Source organism: Epinephelus fuscoguttatus, linkage group LG1, assembly GCF_011397635.1.
Source record: "Epinephelus fuscoguttatus linkage group LG1, E.fuscoguttatus.final_Chr_v1".
NCBI classification, from domain to species: Eukaryota; Metazoa; Chordata; class Actinopteri; order Perciformes; family Serranidae; genus Epinephelus; species Epinephelus fuscoguttatus.
The window spans coordinates 30,172,936-30,187,093 of NC_064752.1; the positions used below are offsets into that span (position 1 = coordinate 30,172,936).

Consider the following 14,158-nt stretch of genomic DNA (forward strand, 5'->3'; position numbering starts at 1 on the left):
TCAATTTCACAAAGTGTATTCTGGCTCAAATAAATAAGGGCGGCCATCATGCTCTGCAAAATCAAATTCCTCCTCCACAAAGTCGAAGTCTGGCAAAAAGTCAGCCATTATTCTATAAATCTTTCATAAAATAAATGAATTAACTTTTCAGGCTACTGTCCAGTTCTGCCTTCCAGCTGTTGCTGCTTGTTCAGGCACGGTATGAGATCACTGCTTGTTCTCACGATATTTTGGCCGCGCTTTGGAAAGCAGAGCTAAATGGTAAACAACAAACATGGCACCACACCGGTAAGGTAAGACAACACGTTTACATGTCGTTTTCTATATGTTCTCTGACATTTATCCTAACAATATGAGGCGGTCTTTGTGGAAAAAAAAGCTTGTTTAGTGGACTCACTTTGCACTTGAAGTACGCCCGTTCACTTACATTTTAACAGGTCTGACGCTACTATGCGCCCCGGCTGTATCTCGGCTAACGGCTAACATGCTAACTATTATTTTTATGTCACTAGTCACTTGAAACAAATTTAGGACGATAGGAGACAGGTTGAAATAAAGCGAAATTTCCCTTTAATGGTACAGTAAAACAACAACAACAGCAAAGACAACATTTGATGAGCTTTCAATTATCACTTGTCACTTATCACTTTTGTGTGACATTTCCAGGTAGTAAGCGATGCTATCTTTAAGTGAGCTGTTGCGTCATGAAACTTGTGCCTTGAAATGTACAGTATACACCCAAATCAAAAACCAACAAGCAATTAGGAACACATTTTCTCACTTAATCTCTTGAGGCTGTGAGGAAAAAAACTTCTCAACAAAAGGAAAGAAAAGGGACATTACCTGCATGGTTAAATTTCACAGTTGAAGGAAAAATTCAGTATGACTGGTGTATAGTACTCGTGAATTTTCAGAAAGTTTTTTGGACATTTTACAAGCTTTTACCTGACTTTTTGTTTTGCCTTCATCAATGTTTGTACTGATATGCTTTTGTTTTTCTGGTGATCCGCTGTCGTTGGTAACTTTTATAGAAAATAACATTTTGTCATATTTACTGAAACTGCCACTGAATGTGTGGAGTAGCAACAAGCCTTTATTAAGGATAGCTGTTCAATAAAAATCCTTGGCCACTTTATATTTTTTTCAAAATGCCAGTCAAAGGGGGGAGGGGTATGTGTAAAGCTGCAGTATCACATTCTGTATCTACAGACCCAGATATCAAAGGTTCTCTGAAGCATTACAACACATCTTCAAATCTAGCACTGTGTGAAAGCCATCATAGAGGGAGACCTACAGGGAACCGCCCTTATCACCGTCACCAGATGTTACGTTGGGGAGAGATCCCATCAAACCGTGAGCCAGGATCAGGATCTGTCTGAAAACGGCTTCATTTGTCACTTTCTGCCACCCATCCTCCGATCTGCTCTAAGTGAACCTGTGACTTGTGAAATTTAATTGTGCAGGTAATCAAAAACACAGAAAACAGTAAATAACAACATGCGCTACCTGATCACATTCAGCTCGTGTTAACGAGAAATAAACCATTGTCCTGGGAAACTGGTTGAACCTGTTAAATGTGTGCGAATAGGTTGTTTTAGATATTTCTCCTCATTGTTATCATTATTCATTTTTATTATTAAAAATCACCTGTTGTCTGTGGGTCAAGCAGGAGTGGATAGTAACACATTACAAGTGAGACACATGAGAAAAAAGTATATATTTTTAAGGAATACTTTTCATGTTCTTCTTTTTAAGCTGTACTTCGGCTCTTTACTACTTATTTTTGATCTACTTTTTACTTCACTGCATTTGCCATTTATACCTTCATTAGCACTAGTCTGCTTTAAGTGCTGAGTGTAAATTGGGGGAGCACCTCAAGTGCAAACCAGACGGCCCGCCTTGCATAAGTTTACCCCTTGTCTGGCCTAAATCATTGTGGATTTTTAGAAGTGTATATTTAAGATGTTTTTAAGTGGCCTAGTGGGTCAAGAAAACCACCCTATTAATGTCGGGCGAGCAAAATGAAACTGGTTACACACGCACATAGGCACAGAGCCTCTCACCTCATGACAGCCGCAGCTGACAGGTTGTGCAAGCTTGCTTGTATTAATGTTAACATTCCCAGTTAGCTAATGTTAGACAGTTTGATTTTAACAGTAGCCTAACATTACAGTTAACAAGTCAGCAGCTGATGTTTGCATGTACACTGAGGGCCGAATTCACAAAGAATGAACTGCGGCCGCTGATAGCATCTTGAATTGCACTTCACTTGCACCTGCGGTTTGCCCTGTCTTAACGTCCTATTCACAAAGGATATTGCACTAATGATATACCAGCACAAACACGCCCACAAAGTTTGGCAGGTGAGTGCAGTTTGCCCCTGATTTGCCCCTGATTGCAATTAGCCACATGGCAAAGTATAAATGCTAGCTTTGCACCAGGAACACCGTGGCAGAACAATGGCAGACTTTGTTTGGCAAAGTACTGAATACTGTATACCCTCATGTAGTGATGTCTGCTGGTGAGTCAGTCTAACAGTGTCGGATGGGTTGAGGCTGTGGATTTGACTAAGTTTGACCACTTTATCACTATTCCCTCTCACTTGTAGCTGTTTTTTTTCGTTATCTTATGAATTTAATATGAATTATGGAACTGTTTTTGTTCACGTTTGTTTCCCCCGTTTTGTAAAATAAATATATTGAAAGTTGCTTTTGAAGTGCGTGACAGAAGTGCCTTTTGAGAACGACCACAGACTGTCACCTGTTCAACGCATCGATATCTTCGGATGCCATTAAAGTAATAATGATTATAATAATAACGTCAAAATATTATTTACAGACTGATTTAACAGACAATCACTGCTGCCACAATCACTGGAAAGTCTGGGCGAAAGGCTTCCACAGAGGAGCGCCCAGTTTGCACCAGCTTTCTAAAGACGTTATTTACTTCACTCAAACTGCGTGTGGCTATTAGCACTGGTGTTAGTGAATTAGACGTTGTTTATCAATGAGGCTCATTTTCATAGAAAGGGGCAATTTTTGCGCCAAATATATGCATATTACCTCATTTAAATACGTGCAAATAACACCGGAGCACCGAGACGCAGTCTGCTTGGCAGCGCAGTTAGTGGAGCATTTCACCCTCTGAGCGTGCTTTGTGAATTAGACGGTATCTGTTTGCTCCATTTTTACCAGTTTAGCGGCCACAAAAGCCATGCAGTCCTTTTGTAAATTCGGCCCTGAGTGAGTTGACATTACTGTTACTGTGAGGAGTCAAAACTCCACAACAGATCATGTTACTAACATTAACCACTTACAAACTTACTGACTCCTCTTCATCCGCTATGGGACATAAGACTGCAATGAGATCTCTTCATCCCATTTTTGCCTTGGCAACATGCTGTTCCTCTTCTTGTGACAGCTGCATTGTTTTCTGTAGACGCACCAGCTAGCGGGACTGTTTCTAGCCTTTTGGAGGCCAAATACAAAATCTAGTTTTGTCCCCGTTTCAATCACTCATAGGTCTTTACACCAAATCTGCATATCAGACCAGATGGTACATTTTACACACCAAAAACTTATTTTAATTTAACTTTCCTGCATTGTTAACATCAAAACTAAGTGTTGCTGGCCCCCATTAAAAAGATTTGTATCTGCTGGCCTGTGCCAGGCCCTGTCAAAAGATACTTGCCACCTGAGGGAAACCCTGCACTGAAGTAAATTGCACATACTGTGGGTGAAAATGAGTTAGCTAGCTTAACACTAGCTATGTTAATTTTTCATGTGCAATGTCAAACTTTGATGTTAGAGAGGGGGTAGAGATGGGGAGAGGGTGGGAGATTATTCATATCTCAGTTGTGTAGGCTGTCCTCATTTGTTTGATTAGCCGACCTGCTCATCAAAACAAGAACTATGAGTAGGTTTTTCAAAGGGTAATTTTCACTTTTACTTGAGTCACTTTTTGTGGGAGTAATTGGACTTTTACCTGAGTATAGATTTTAATTACTCAACCCACCTCTGGGGTCAGGAGCTATAAGCTCAGGCTAACATACACACATAAAAAGAACACAGAAAACACGTCTACCTTTCCAGGGTCACCAAAATGATCCAAATTACTTAAAAAAAATCCTCAACACTGTAACATGCAGCATGTTAAGTGGCCTTGGATAAAGATCTGTCGACATGGTGTGATTTCTTCGGAAAGCTCTCACATTCTGGCGCTGCAGTGTACTCAGAACATCTGCCCACTGATGCTCCATCCCTCTCCTTCCCTCTCCCTTCTCCCCGACTCTGACAGCACGTCTCTCCCTTTTATGGACCGTCTTCCTCCCAAAAAAGGCCTTCGTAAATGAAAGTGCAAGATCAAAACCAGCCGCTGAGTGCCTTCTCTCTCAGTTGCCCTCCCAATGGGGGGACAGGGACGCTGCGTCTAACTCGCTCTCTCCTAATGGAGTTTGCTAACAGTTGCAGAGAGATTTAAGAGACTTTCCCTCTCCATCTTGCCTGGGGGGGTAATTAGGGAATCAGCACAGGAGGGAGGCGATGGAGTGATGGAGGCGAGCAGAGGTGGAAGAGCACTACGATGTTTCAATCAGTATTAAGCCTAGACTCTGTGAGCAGGTGTTTCTCACTGTGCTCCTTATTGTTAGTCCATTTATATCATAGTGCCAATCCACACACATCAGGGCCACATGAACAGTTTCTGTCCACACAGAGTGTTAGTGTTTAGCACTAATGCCTCAGTATGAAGGGCTGTTTTGTGTCAGTTTGCGTTTTCGACCACTTCCTTCACACGTAAGCAATGCAGAGCAGAATATCCACTGTACCTGTAGGTGTAAGTGTTATAAAGTAAATATGAAGTCTTGCCACCTTTACTACTCAGTTCCACGAGTATCTGCAATTCAGCAAGTTTTCTCATACAGTCTGTTTTGCCATTCGCATGCTGTCAAACATCATCTGACCTTTTGTTGAGTGTTACAGTAGCAGATGCCCATTTAGCCTAGAATATGGACAGAAAACCCTCAATAAAACACACTCAGAGATCCAGAGGCTATCGGAACAGAACATAGCCAGGAGCACTGACTTTCTTTGCAGCTCTGACATATTTGACATGTTGCTTCTTCCTGAAGTATTTTTTTATTTTTAGAAATTTAGTATCCTCAATTTCCCCCCAAATTAAAAAAAGGGTTTCTCCTGGATACTGTTTCACAGTATTGCAGGTTTATGGTTATGGTCGCCAGTGTTCAGTTGCATTTTTCCTGTAGATACGGTGCCGATCAGCCTGGGCTAAATGTAGGCAGATGTGCAGGGGTTTGCACGGCTGCTTCTTTTATATTTAAAAAGATTGTGAGTATAATGTTACGTCCACTTGCCGACAGGAATTGGATCAACCAATCAGCTTGCAGTTTCAGAATTGTATCTTTAGACTTTTTTACGAGAGGTTTTCCAATAAATTTGCATTGTATTTCCATAACATTTGGAGACTTGCGAGAGACAGATTTAATAAAGAATGGTCAAATATAGTGCTGCAGAGGCAAAGATGTTATGACCTCTACTCCCTAGAACAGGGGTCTGCAACCTTTGCCATTAAAAGAGCCATTTTTGACCAAAAATAATTTGAAAAAATCTGTGTGGAGCCGCAACACATGTTTGAGCCTTATAATCAAGGTAAATAGCCTATTAAGTCTACTTATACTTATGGTCTAAATAAGCATTCATTAATATGTTTTACCACAAGGTGGACACTGTGCAGGGCACTATTAATAATTATCTGGTACTTAAATTTTGCAGAGCTGGCAGTGAGAGCAAACAAATCTGTCCACGCACTACTACATTCTCTATTTTATTTAATTTACATTTTTGGATTTGGCATCCATAGCTAACCAGTCACTGCTATCGAGGTTCAGCAACATTTGGATTCATAGAAGGAATTTCCATAGACTTCTTTTCTCAAAGGCTCAAGGAGCCACTGGACAGGGGCTAAAGAGCCACATGTGGTTCCGGAGCCACAGGTTGCCTACCCCTGCCCTAGAATGTATCAAGCCACAAAAAACACTGAATCCTACAATATACATATTGCAATTGAGAGTGCTTCACGATCAAGCCGGGATAAATTCGACGACGTCTTCTTTACAAATCCCTGCCAGAGCCACAAAAGATACACAAATGTTTTCTCAGAAGTAGAGCCCACAAGTGGAGTGTCTCCTTAACGAATCAGACAAATGCTAACACTACAGCTCATTTTTCATATAGGTGATTCAACCAGGATAATTTTAAGCCCATCCAAGTAGATGAGTACATATGTGAATGTGCAGTAGTTCAGTAGCATAACAGCCTGTCATATTGTTAGGAATATCGTTATCGCAAAAATATCCTGAAATATTGTGATATTATTTTAGAGCCATATCGCCCACCCCTAGTGCACAGAGATGAGCTGTGATGGTGGAGTATCAGTTTTCATTTTTGCCATCAAAAGATAAAAAGTTTCTCACTCTACTATTTGAAACAACAGAAAAGGTGAAAACCATTTTGATGGACTTGTTCTACATAAAGTCATTGTCTCAAACATGTCCCACAATAGATAAACGGTTGTGATTGGCCCGTCAGATCTCAAGTGGCTGGATATCTGTCCAGAGCAGAGAGTGACCACACACACATCTGCCGGAGCACATGAAACATGAGTTTGCAGATCTGTGAGCTTCCCAGGCAACATTGGAAATGCTTAGCAGGTTCAGCTGCTTGCCCTTCACACTGCTTCGATCCTTACTGTGTTCCTGAATAAGAGTAAGCAGGTAGAGATCCTCAGGCATGGCTATCATGCAGTTAATTGTGGTCAAGGTAAAAAGGCGCATCTCATCTGGCCTTTGCTCCGACTCATGAAGGCTGCCTTTTTCTGATCTCATTCATAGTGTCTTTTTTTTTTTAATGGTTTGACTGTGTCCTTGTGTCCTCAGAGAGGAGAGGGCTCCATTAGAGGCTCTTGTGTGGACACTGTCCCCTTCATCACTTCCCCCAAGATTCACCGCTTTTCCACCTTTTCTCTCCCCCCTCCTCCTTACCTCTCAACCTCTACTTCTCCTTCTCCCTCTCTATCTACTGTAACGCAGCCACTCTTTCAACCTCTATCTTCCCTCCACTGATGAGAGTTATTATCCTCTTACACACCGTCCATCCACTGCCCTTTCACTCCCATTCTTCCCCTTATACTTCTGCTTTTAGTGGTCTTTATAAACCCTCTCACCTCTATTCTCGTCTTCACTATCTTTTTCTGCTTTGCAATTTCCCCCTCTGCTTCCTATCTTTGCATCTGTGCGCGTCTATCACCCCGTTACCACTCTATCTGTCTATCTCTATCCATCTTCCCCTTCTCCCTCCATCTTCCCTCTAATTGGGAAGCAGATGTTGACTCTGGCTGACTAATGTTTCGGCAGCAGATAGACCTCACCAGTGATCCCAGGTCACGTGAGCAGAAATGGCCAACAATATGCACCGCCTGCCACCAGTTAAATTTTCAGCTCCAGCGATTTTGGCGGAAAAGCAATTAGGATTTGGAATTAGTGTTCAAATTAAAGAGGAATTAAACAGGCTCAGAGATTAACCCTTTCAGGCATGGCTGCCCCTCTTTGGATCTAAAAGCGCACCATCATCATATCACTGAATCCTCCTCATTGAAATGAAAGGTGGCAGCGCTGACATGTAATTCAAACATCACGTCCTCTCCCTCCCTACGGGACTGGAAAGGTTGATTATATATTGACGCCGTCCTCGGTGGGATAGCTGTAATTGTTTTTCTTCTTCCTGTCTCGGATTCTTTTCTTTTCCTTGCTGGACAAAGTGACAAATCCTGCTTTGAAACTTAATGACGTTTGAAATAGACTTCGAGGTTACAATTATCCTGTCCATACAGGCTGTCACAGGAATGATGGTGCCATCTAGACCCAATTATGGGAAAGGAGACACCTGTAACCGCTCAGACCCACAAGGGACTGCCGGATCTCCTATGAGTCCAGCTGTAGCTCTCCTGCTTTGGCTGAGACATTTACATTTACAAAGCGAAACTTTCTTCTGCTGTACACTAAAACAAACAAGCTGTGTTTTTTTCATTTCTAACTTTTGTTGCTGTTGATGTGATAATTGAACATTGTTGGTTTCACGCCTGCTCAGCGTGGCACCCACCACCCACCGCCGTGCCCACTGAGGTAACCAGAGCACTTATGCATTAGCTGCTGAGATGCTTTTTGGTGCCCACTTACCTGACAAACAGTGGTATGTTTTGTTTTTGGCTTTTTTTGGGGGGGGGGTTAAATCTAAAATTTTATCAAAATTATATGGTTCCATTTAATTTAGACAAGAAATTACAACACGGAGGTGTTATAATTGTCATTCTCTCCTTTTCTCTGTTTCCCCATTGGCTTTTTATACTTGAGCTCCCAGATGTCCTTGTCTCCCTCCCTTTAAGTTTTTCTCTTCTTACACTGTCTTCTCATTCGAGCATGTTAGTGCTCCAGCCGTCTCTTCTCTCTGCCGTCCCTCTCCTGTGAGCTGACAGTCTTGTTCTGTCTGCAGCAGCACCAGCCTGTAAATGGCTGCCTGATGGAAAGTGACATTTTCACAGAACCCTGCGAGAGAGGCGAGGTGATCTCTCCTCTTTCCAGGACAAAGTGCTCCTAATTGCCTGGTCGCATTTGTGAGCCGAGCTGACAAACTCATGCAAATCAATAATTCTGCTCGGGGAAGACGCGGGCACACAGGGCCTCTCACCCTGATCCGTGCTGTGAGGACACATGCACGCACATGCATACAGATGCACGCATGTATCTGTAAGTAAATGCAGACATACATGCGCTCTTTACCCACACACTCACATGCACACACTCCCCCCTCCTCGCCACCTCTGTGCTGCCTGCCTTAAATGGCAGTGTTTATCCGTGATTCTAAGACAAATAGGGAGAGAGCATCGGAGCATTAAGGGCAGCCACGGTGCCGCTGAAGGCTGAAATAATGGATGGTGGAAATGGCAGAAGACCCAGCGCTGCTCATTACTAAATGGACTCTGCAGAGGTGGAAACTTTGCCCCACTAGCTTTCTATATACAGATGACAAAACAGCACAGCTTAAAATAGGGGCTTATTTAAGAGATTTTGTTTGTGTTATTGTACTCTGCTCTGTAATAGCTCTCACTCTAAAAGTTGCTTGCCAAAGAACAGAGGATGTCACAGCAATTTGTAAAGTCTGATTGACTTGTTTCTAGTTTATAAATGGGTTTGTTGTTGTCTGAGTTTTCTCTTAGCCCCCCGCCTTCTCTTTGATATTTTTCTGCAAATTTATTAACAGTAGTGGGAGACCTTCATTATACCATATGTATTTTAAAAATGTATGCGTGCAAAGACCTTGAAAAGCACATCTTTGTATTTTAATGAATGCTGCCTGCTGTTTTACTTTTTGTTTTGCTTTTTTCCCTAACATGACCTCCTCTAGTGTTGTGTGCACTAATGTGCATCCTCTAATTTTCCAATTATTCTACCTCACTCTGAGTCTGCCTCGCTAACTAACTTTCTCTCCACAGGCTCTTCTGTGATGCAGGTGACGGCCACAGACTCGGACGACTCCACCACAGCTAACGGCATGGTGCGCTACCGCATCCTCTCGCAGACGCCCCACAGCCCCATCCCCAACATGTTCACCATCAACAGCGAGACTGGAGACATAGTGACAGTGGCAGCCGGCCTGGACAGAGAGGTCAGTGTCAGCTGTATGCAGTGTGTCCCTGTTAACTCTCAGCATTTGATCTTTTGTGTCTCATTTGTGTCCACCCAGCCATAAAATACAATTCAGTGGCTTAAAGTTGTACTAATACTCTGTTGGCCTTCAATGGTTTGGTTGATACATCCTAGGGTTAAAGTTGGCCACAGCCAGCCAGCAGAGCTCAGCTTTCTTCAGTCCAAACTGCAACAACATCTGGTACTTGTGCAGGAAGTATCTACCACTGCGATTAAATATACTGTCTGTATTCTTTTTTCATATTGGATGGTTAATAGTATAGAGGCAGGAAATGAGGAGAGAGGAAGAAGCAGCATATGTACTGTAACAGTGCCGGTAGTAGTAAGATTTTTAACCTTTGAACAGAGCGAAGATAGCAGTTTCATTTCCAATATTTATGCTAAGCTAAGCTAAGCTAAATTCATCTTGGCTCCAGTTTATAGACTGTATAAAAACAATGGATGTAACCACCCTGACGCCACCCATTGGTTTATATGGATTGCTGCTTTAAGGCCTTGATGTTGGCATTTTGGCCATCGCCATCTTGGTTTTTCTGGGCCAGAAGTGACCATATTTGGATATTAATATATTCGGATCAGCTCAAAGTAATAAAATGTAAGTTCATCCTCTGTTCAGCTGGCATAAACAGGGAAATTAGCTATAGAGACGAAAATCGGGCTGTAAACCCATTTATTTCTATTTTTAACATCCATTTACCACCAGCTTGCTTTTTCTGGATGCACAATGCATGAAATAAGGTCCTGCAAATTCCAGGGCTCCCTGCCTCACAAATCCCAATTTCATCCCTGGATGTAATGAAACCTTAAAAAACTTTCAGCTGCATTCGCCCTTTTAAAAAATGTCAAACAAAACAGCCAAAAAATGAATTCAGTTGTTCTAGTAATTTGCCTGTTTTCTTATTGTGTATAAGTATAATTGACAGGCTAATATTTAATGTTTTCTTCAGCATGTAGAGCAGGGCGGATATAATGGCCACACAAATCCAGCACCTCTCTGCTGAGGAGGTCGCAGGAGCTTTCTCTTCATTGTCGTCTTTTGTCTCATCCACTGATGCTGTGTGCGTCTGTTGCTTTCTGTGGTTGTTTGCCAGCCCACACACCACCACCACAACACACATCGTCTCTGCTCCATCTTCCACCTTATTCTACTAATGAGCGAGGTCACGCAGGGGCGACTTTTATTTTTCCTAAGATGCATCAGGTGACTGTTGGCAGTATTGTTTCTTGGCAGATTGTTCATTCTACAGCCTTTCTCTCTCGCACACATGCAAACCTTCTCATATCTCCCTGTGGTGCAAGATTTAAAGAAGAAATACAACTGGCAAAATCAGGGAAACATTCAAATTCATATGCTGCCATTATGAGGATAATCTCATCCTCGTAACTTAGTTGGCTGGTTTTACTACAGACATTAAAGCACCGTTGAGTGTGTCTCATAATGTTTATATTCTGAGAAGTCCCGCTGGTCCCTCGCAGCACTAAACCCGGCCAGGCAACACTTTGGAAATTAAAGCAGAATTTTACCAACAGTAAGGCAAGCGTATTTGGAGAATAATTACAGATGAAATCTCAAGAACAAAAACAGGTTTTGATAACAGAGGAACACAATACATCAATGCTCATTCCTTATCCAATTTTTGTACAGAGCTGGCATGGCATGACAGCATCATACATTGGTGGGACAATATAAATGAGTCTGGTGAATGCGAGCCAGCTCTGTCCCTGTTTCCAGCTTGGCCCAGGCGGCAGCAGTAGCAGCTGATGTGAGTGAGAGAAAGCTCATTAATCTGGACACATCAAGCCAGGCACAGTCCCACCTGCCTCTGATCCTCCCACTAAAACTGGGACACACCTGGGAGTTCACCCACCTGCTGTCAAGGTCATCAACACAAACACACAAACACGCTCAGACACATGGGCACGTGTTTGCATACACACTCCCATGCAGTTTGTTGTTTAGATGAAGACAAGCTCATACAAAGTGAAGAGTAGCAGCAGATAGAGATCCAATGTGTCAGACTGGATCCATGCAACCAGGGTGGTGTATACACATGCTGCTACACAAAACATGAATACACATACTCACTGTATGGGCACCGTATACCCTATAGACACCCTTTGCAGCACATAATTTATATTCTCCATCTCCTCTCCCATGTCTCACACTTTAGCTCATCCTCGTCCACTATGCCAGTGCCTAATTAGAATATTCATGTGCTAATTAAGGGGTGAAGCAGGTTCTCTCGTGTTGAGGAGACCAGGGGGTACATGGAGGTTAGCCTGGTATCACTTACCTCTGACACCGCTGAATACCAATTATTCTGCCCAACTCACCGCCCGCAATCCCTCTCCTCCCCTGACCTCACATGCTTCCACGTGCTCCTGCCCACAGGCTAACAAGCTGAGATAAGGCATATACATGTGTGTTTGACTCCATGCACCCCAAAGTATAACATGGCTTTTTGTATGTGGGTGTGGGTTTAGGTTTTGCATTTGGGATGTAAAGCACTGAAGGGGCCGGGGACAAGATTAGAATTAAGATTGCAGTAGGTGAATGTTTCGTTTAGGGTAGGGCTGGATAATATATTGATATAATGTAGAACCTTTTAGGGCCGACGTCACAGTGACGTCAGTTTGTTAGCTGGAGGCAAAACATGATTTTCATCACAGGGCTGTAGGCTACATAGGAGGCTTAGAATGTCATCTTGTTGTGTTATTAGGAGCCAGAATAGAAGGAGCTGTGGCTCATAAACTTAAATTTTAGCACATACCAGCCGCCATTGCTGGCGGATGGTTAAATGTGATAAGACAAAAGGACTAGAGGGAGGCAATCATCAAAAATGTTTGCATGTGCAGCACACACCTCATATCAGGTTAGGAAAAAGTGTTTACTGTCACCTCATCAGAAACTGGGGAGGCAGTAAGTAAGTAAGAGGAATATTGAAATTCTTTGTCACTCTAACTTTTTAACACATTAGCTAACGTAAGCTTCAATAGCAAAACAAACTGGAGGAAGCCGTATAAGTGTCGTCCACCTTTGTAAGATTGTTATAGTAATCAACCACAAAGCCAGCCATCCCACCTTCATCATCCATCCACTGAGTGAGAGCATACGGGTCGGCCAGTCTGGTCCCGATGGTCAGTGTTTACTTATCCAAGTAACACTTGCCGTCCTGGAGAGCGAGTGATCTGACATGGTGCGTTCATAAATTCAGTCTGATGCCCTACACTATAATGAGATCCCTGTTGGTCGAAACAGGGTGTTATATTTCTGTGTGAATTAACAAACAGTGAAGTTAATCACACATTCATACCGCTCGGCGCACTGCTGCTCTGTTTCCCTAGACAGAGTGCCCAGATTCCACTCTGCTAGTCCGAGAGTGCGGTGCTCTGGATAACAGAACAGTACATTCAGACAGTGCTCCGAATTTAGGAACGGTCCAGTTTGTGTCAGAGTGCACTCTGGTACTCGGAATGAGTATTTCCAAATGCACCACTCGCATCATCTTCCTCCATTGTCTAAAACAAGCCAACAGAACTTGCTAGCTAGTGCTAGCTAATGTCCTAGGAGAATTGTTTTGCCTCCGGCTAAGCCCCGCCCACCAAAAAACTGTCATACTGTTTACTAACAGTTAAAGGGTCTATTGATAACATGATTGGTGATATGAGACTGGATATCATCTTATTGTTACATAGTAAGGGTTTTTTTACTTTCTTTTCCTGGTTGTAAAGGCTACATTTCAGTAAAATTATGTAATTTTACTGAACCTTCCAAAGTTCGCTACATTCAGCAAGCTTTTGTAGCTTTTTTAGTTTAATGAACAATATAAAATCACAGAATGTCAAATATAGTAACAGTCTCACAACTATTTTCCTTATTAAACAGACAATTACAACTTCTTTACCACTCACAGTTCCAATGTTTCTCAGCTCAGCCACCTGTTTCACCAATAGAGACTGACTTCTGGTGGTGCATGATGTGCACTACATACAATACATCCTCACTACAGCATTTACGTATACGTTTGATAGGAAGAGTAGCACCTGTATTTTTGACAGTATTGAAACTCATACTGACGGGTTTTCACATGTCCTGATACATCATAATACGGTTATACCAACCAAATCTAATACCCACATTACTGATGATTATTCTCAAATAAATGAAATAAAAATATCAAAAATCTCATTGTATAAATATTTTGTGAGCACCAAACACCAACCCTAAAATATCACTGCAATATCAACATCCAGGTATTTGGTCAAAAATAATGTGATATTAGATTTTCCCCCACATTGCCCAGCCCCAGGTTCAGACAGTATTTTGTATCTATATTTGTATTTTTGCTGTCCTGGAAATAGACTCGTCTGTCAGTCCAC

The 14,158-nt window shown here is 42.3% G+C and overlaps 1 protein-coding gene across 2 annotated transcripts in view; it reads left to right on the forward strand.

Moving 5' to 3' along the window:
* Window positions 1–14,158, forward strand: part of cdh4 (cadherin 4, type 1, R-cadherin (retinal)) — a 255,920-nt gene that overhangs the window by 205,680 nt on the left and 36,082 nt on the right. For both annotated transcript variants that reach the window (XM_049584183.1, XM_049584190.1), the window contains exon 8: window positions 9,565–9,737. In XM_049584183.1, coding sequence (XP_049440140.1) covers window positions 9,565–9,737 — 173 coding nt within the window. The remainder of the gene's footprint in view (window positions 1–9,564; window positions 9,738–14,158) is intronic.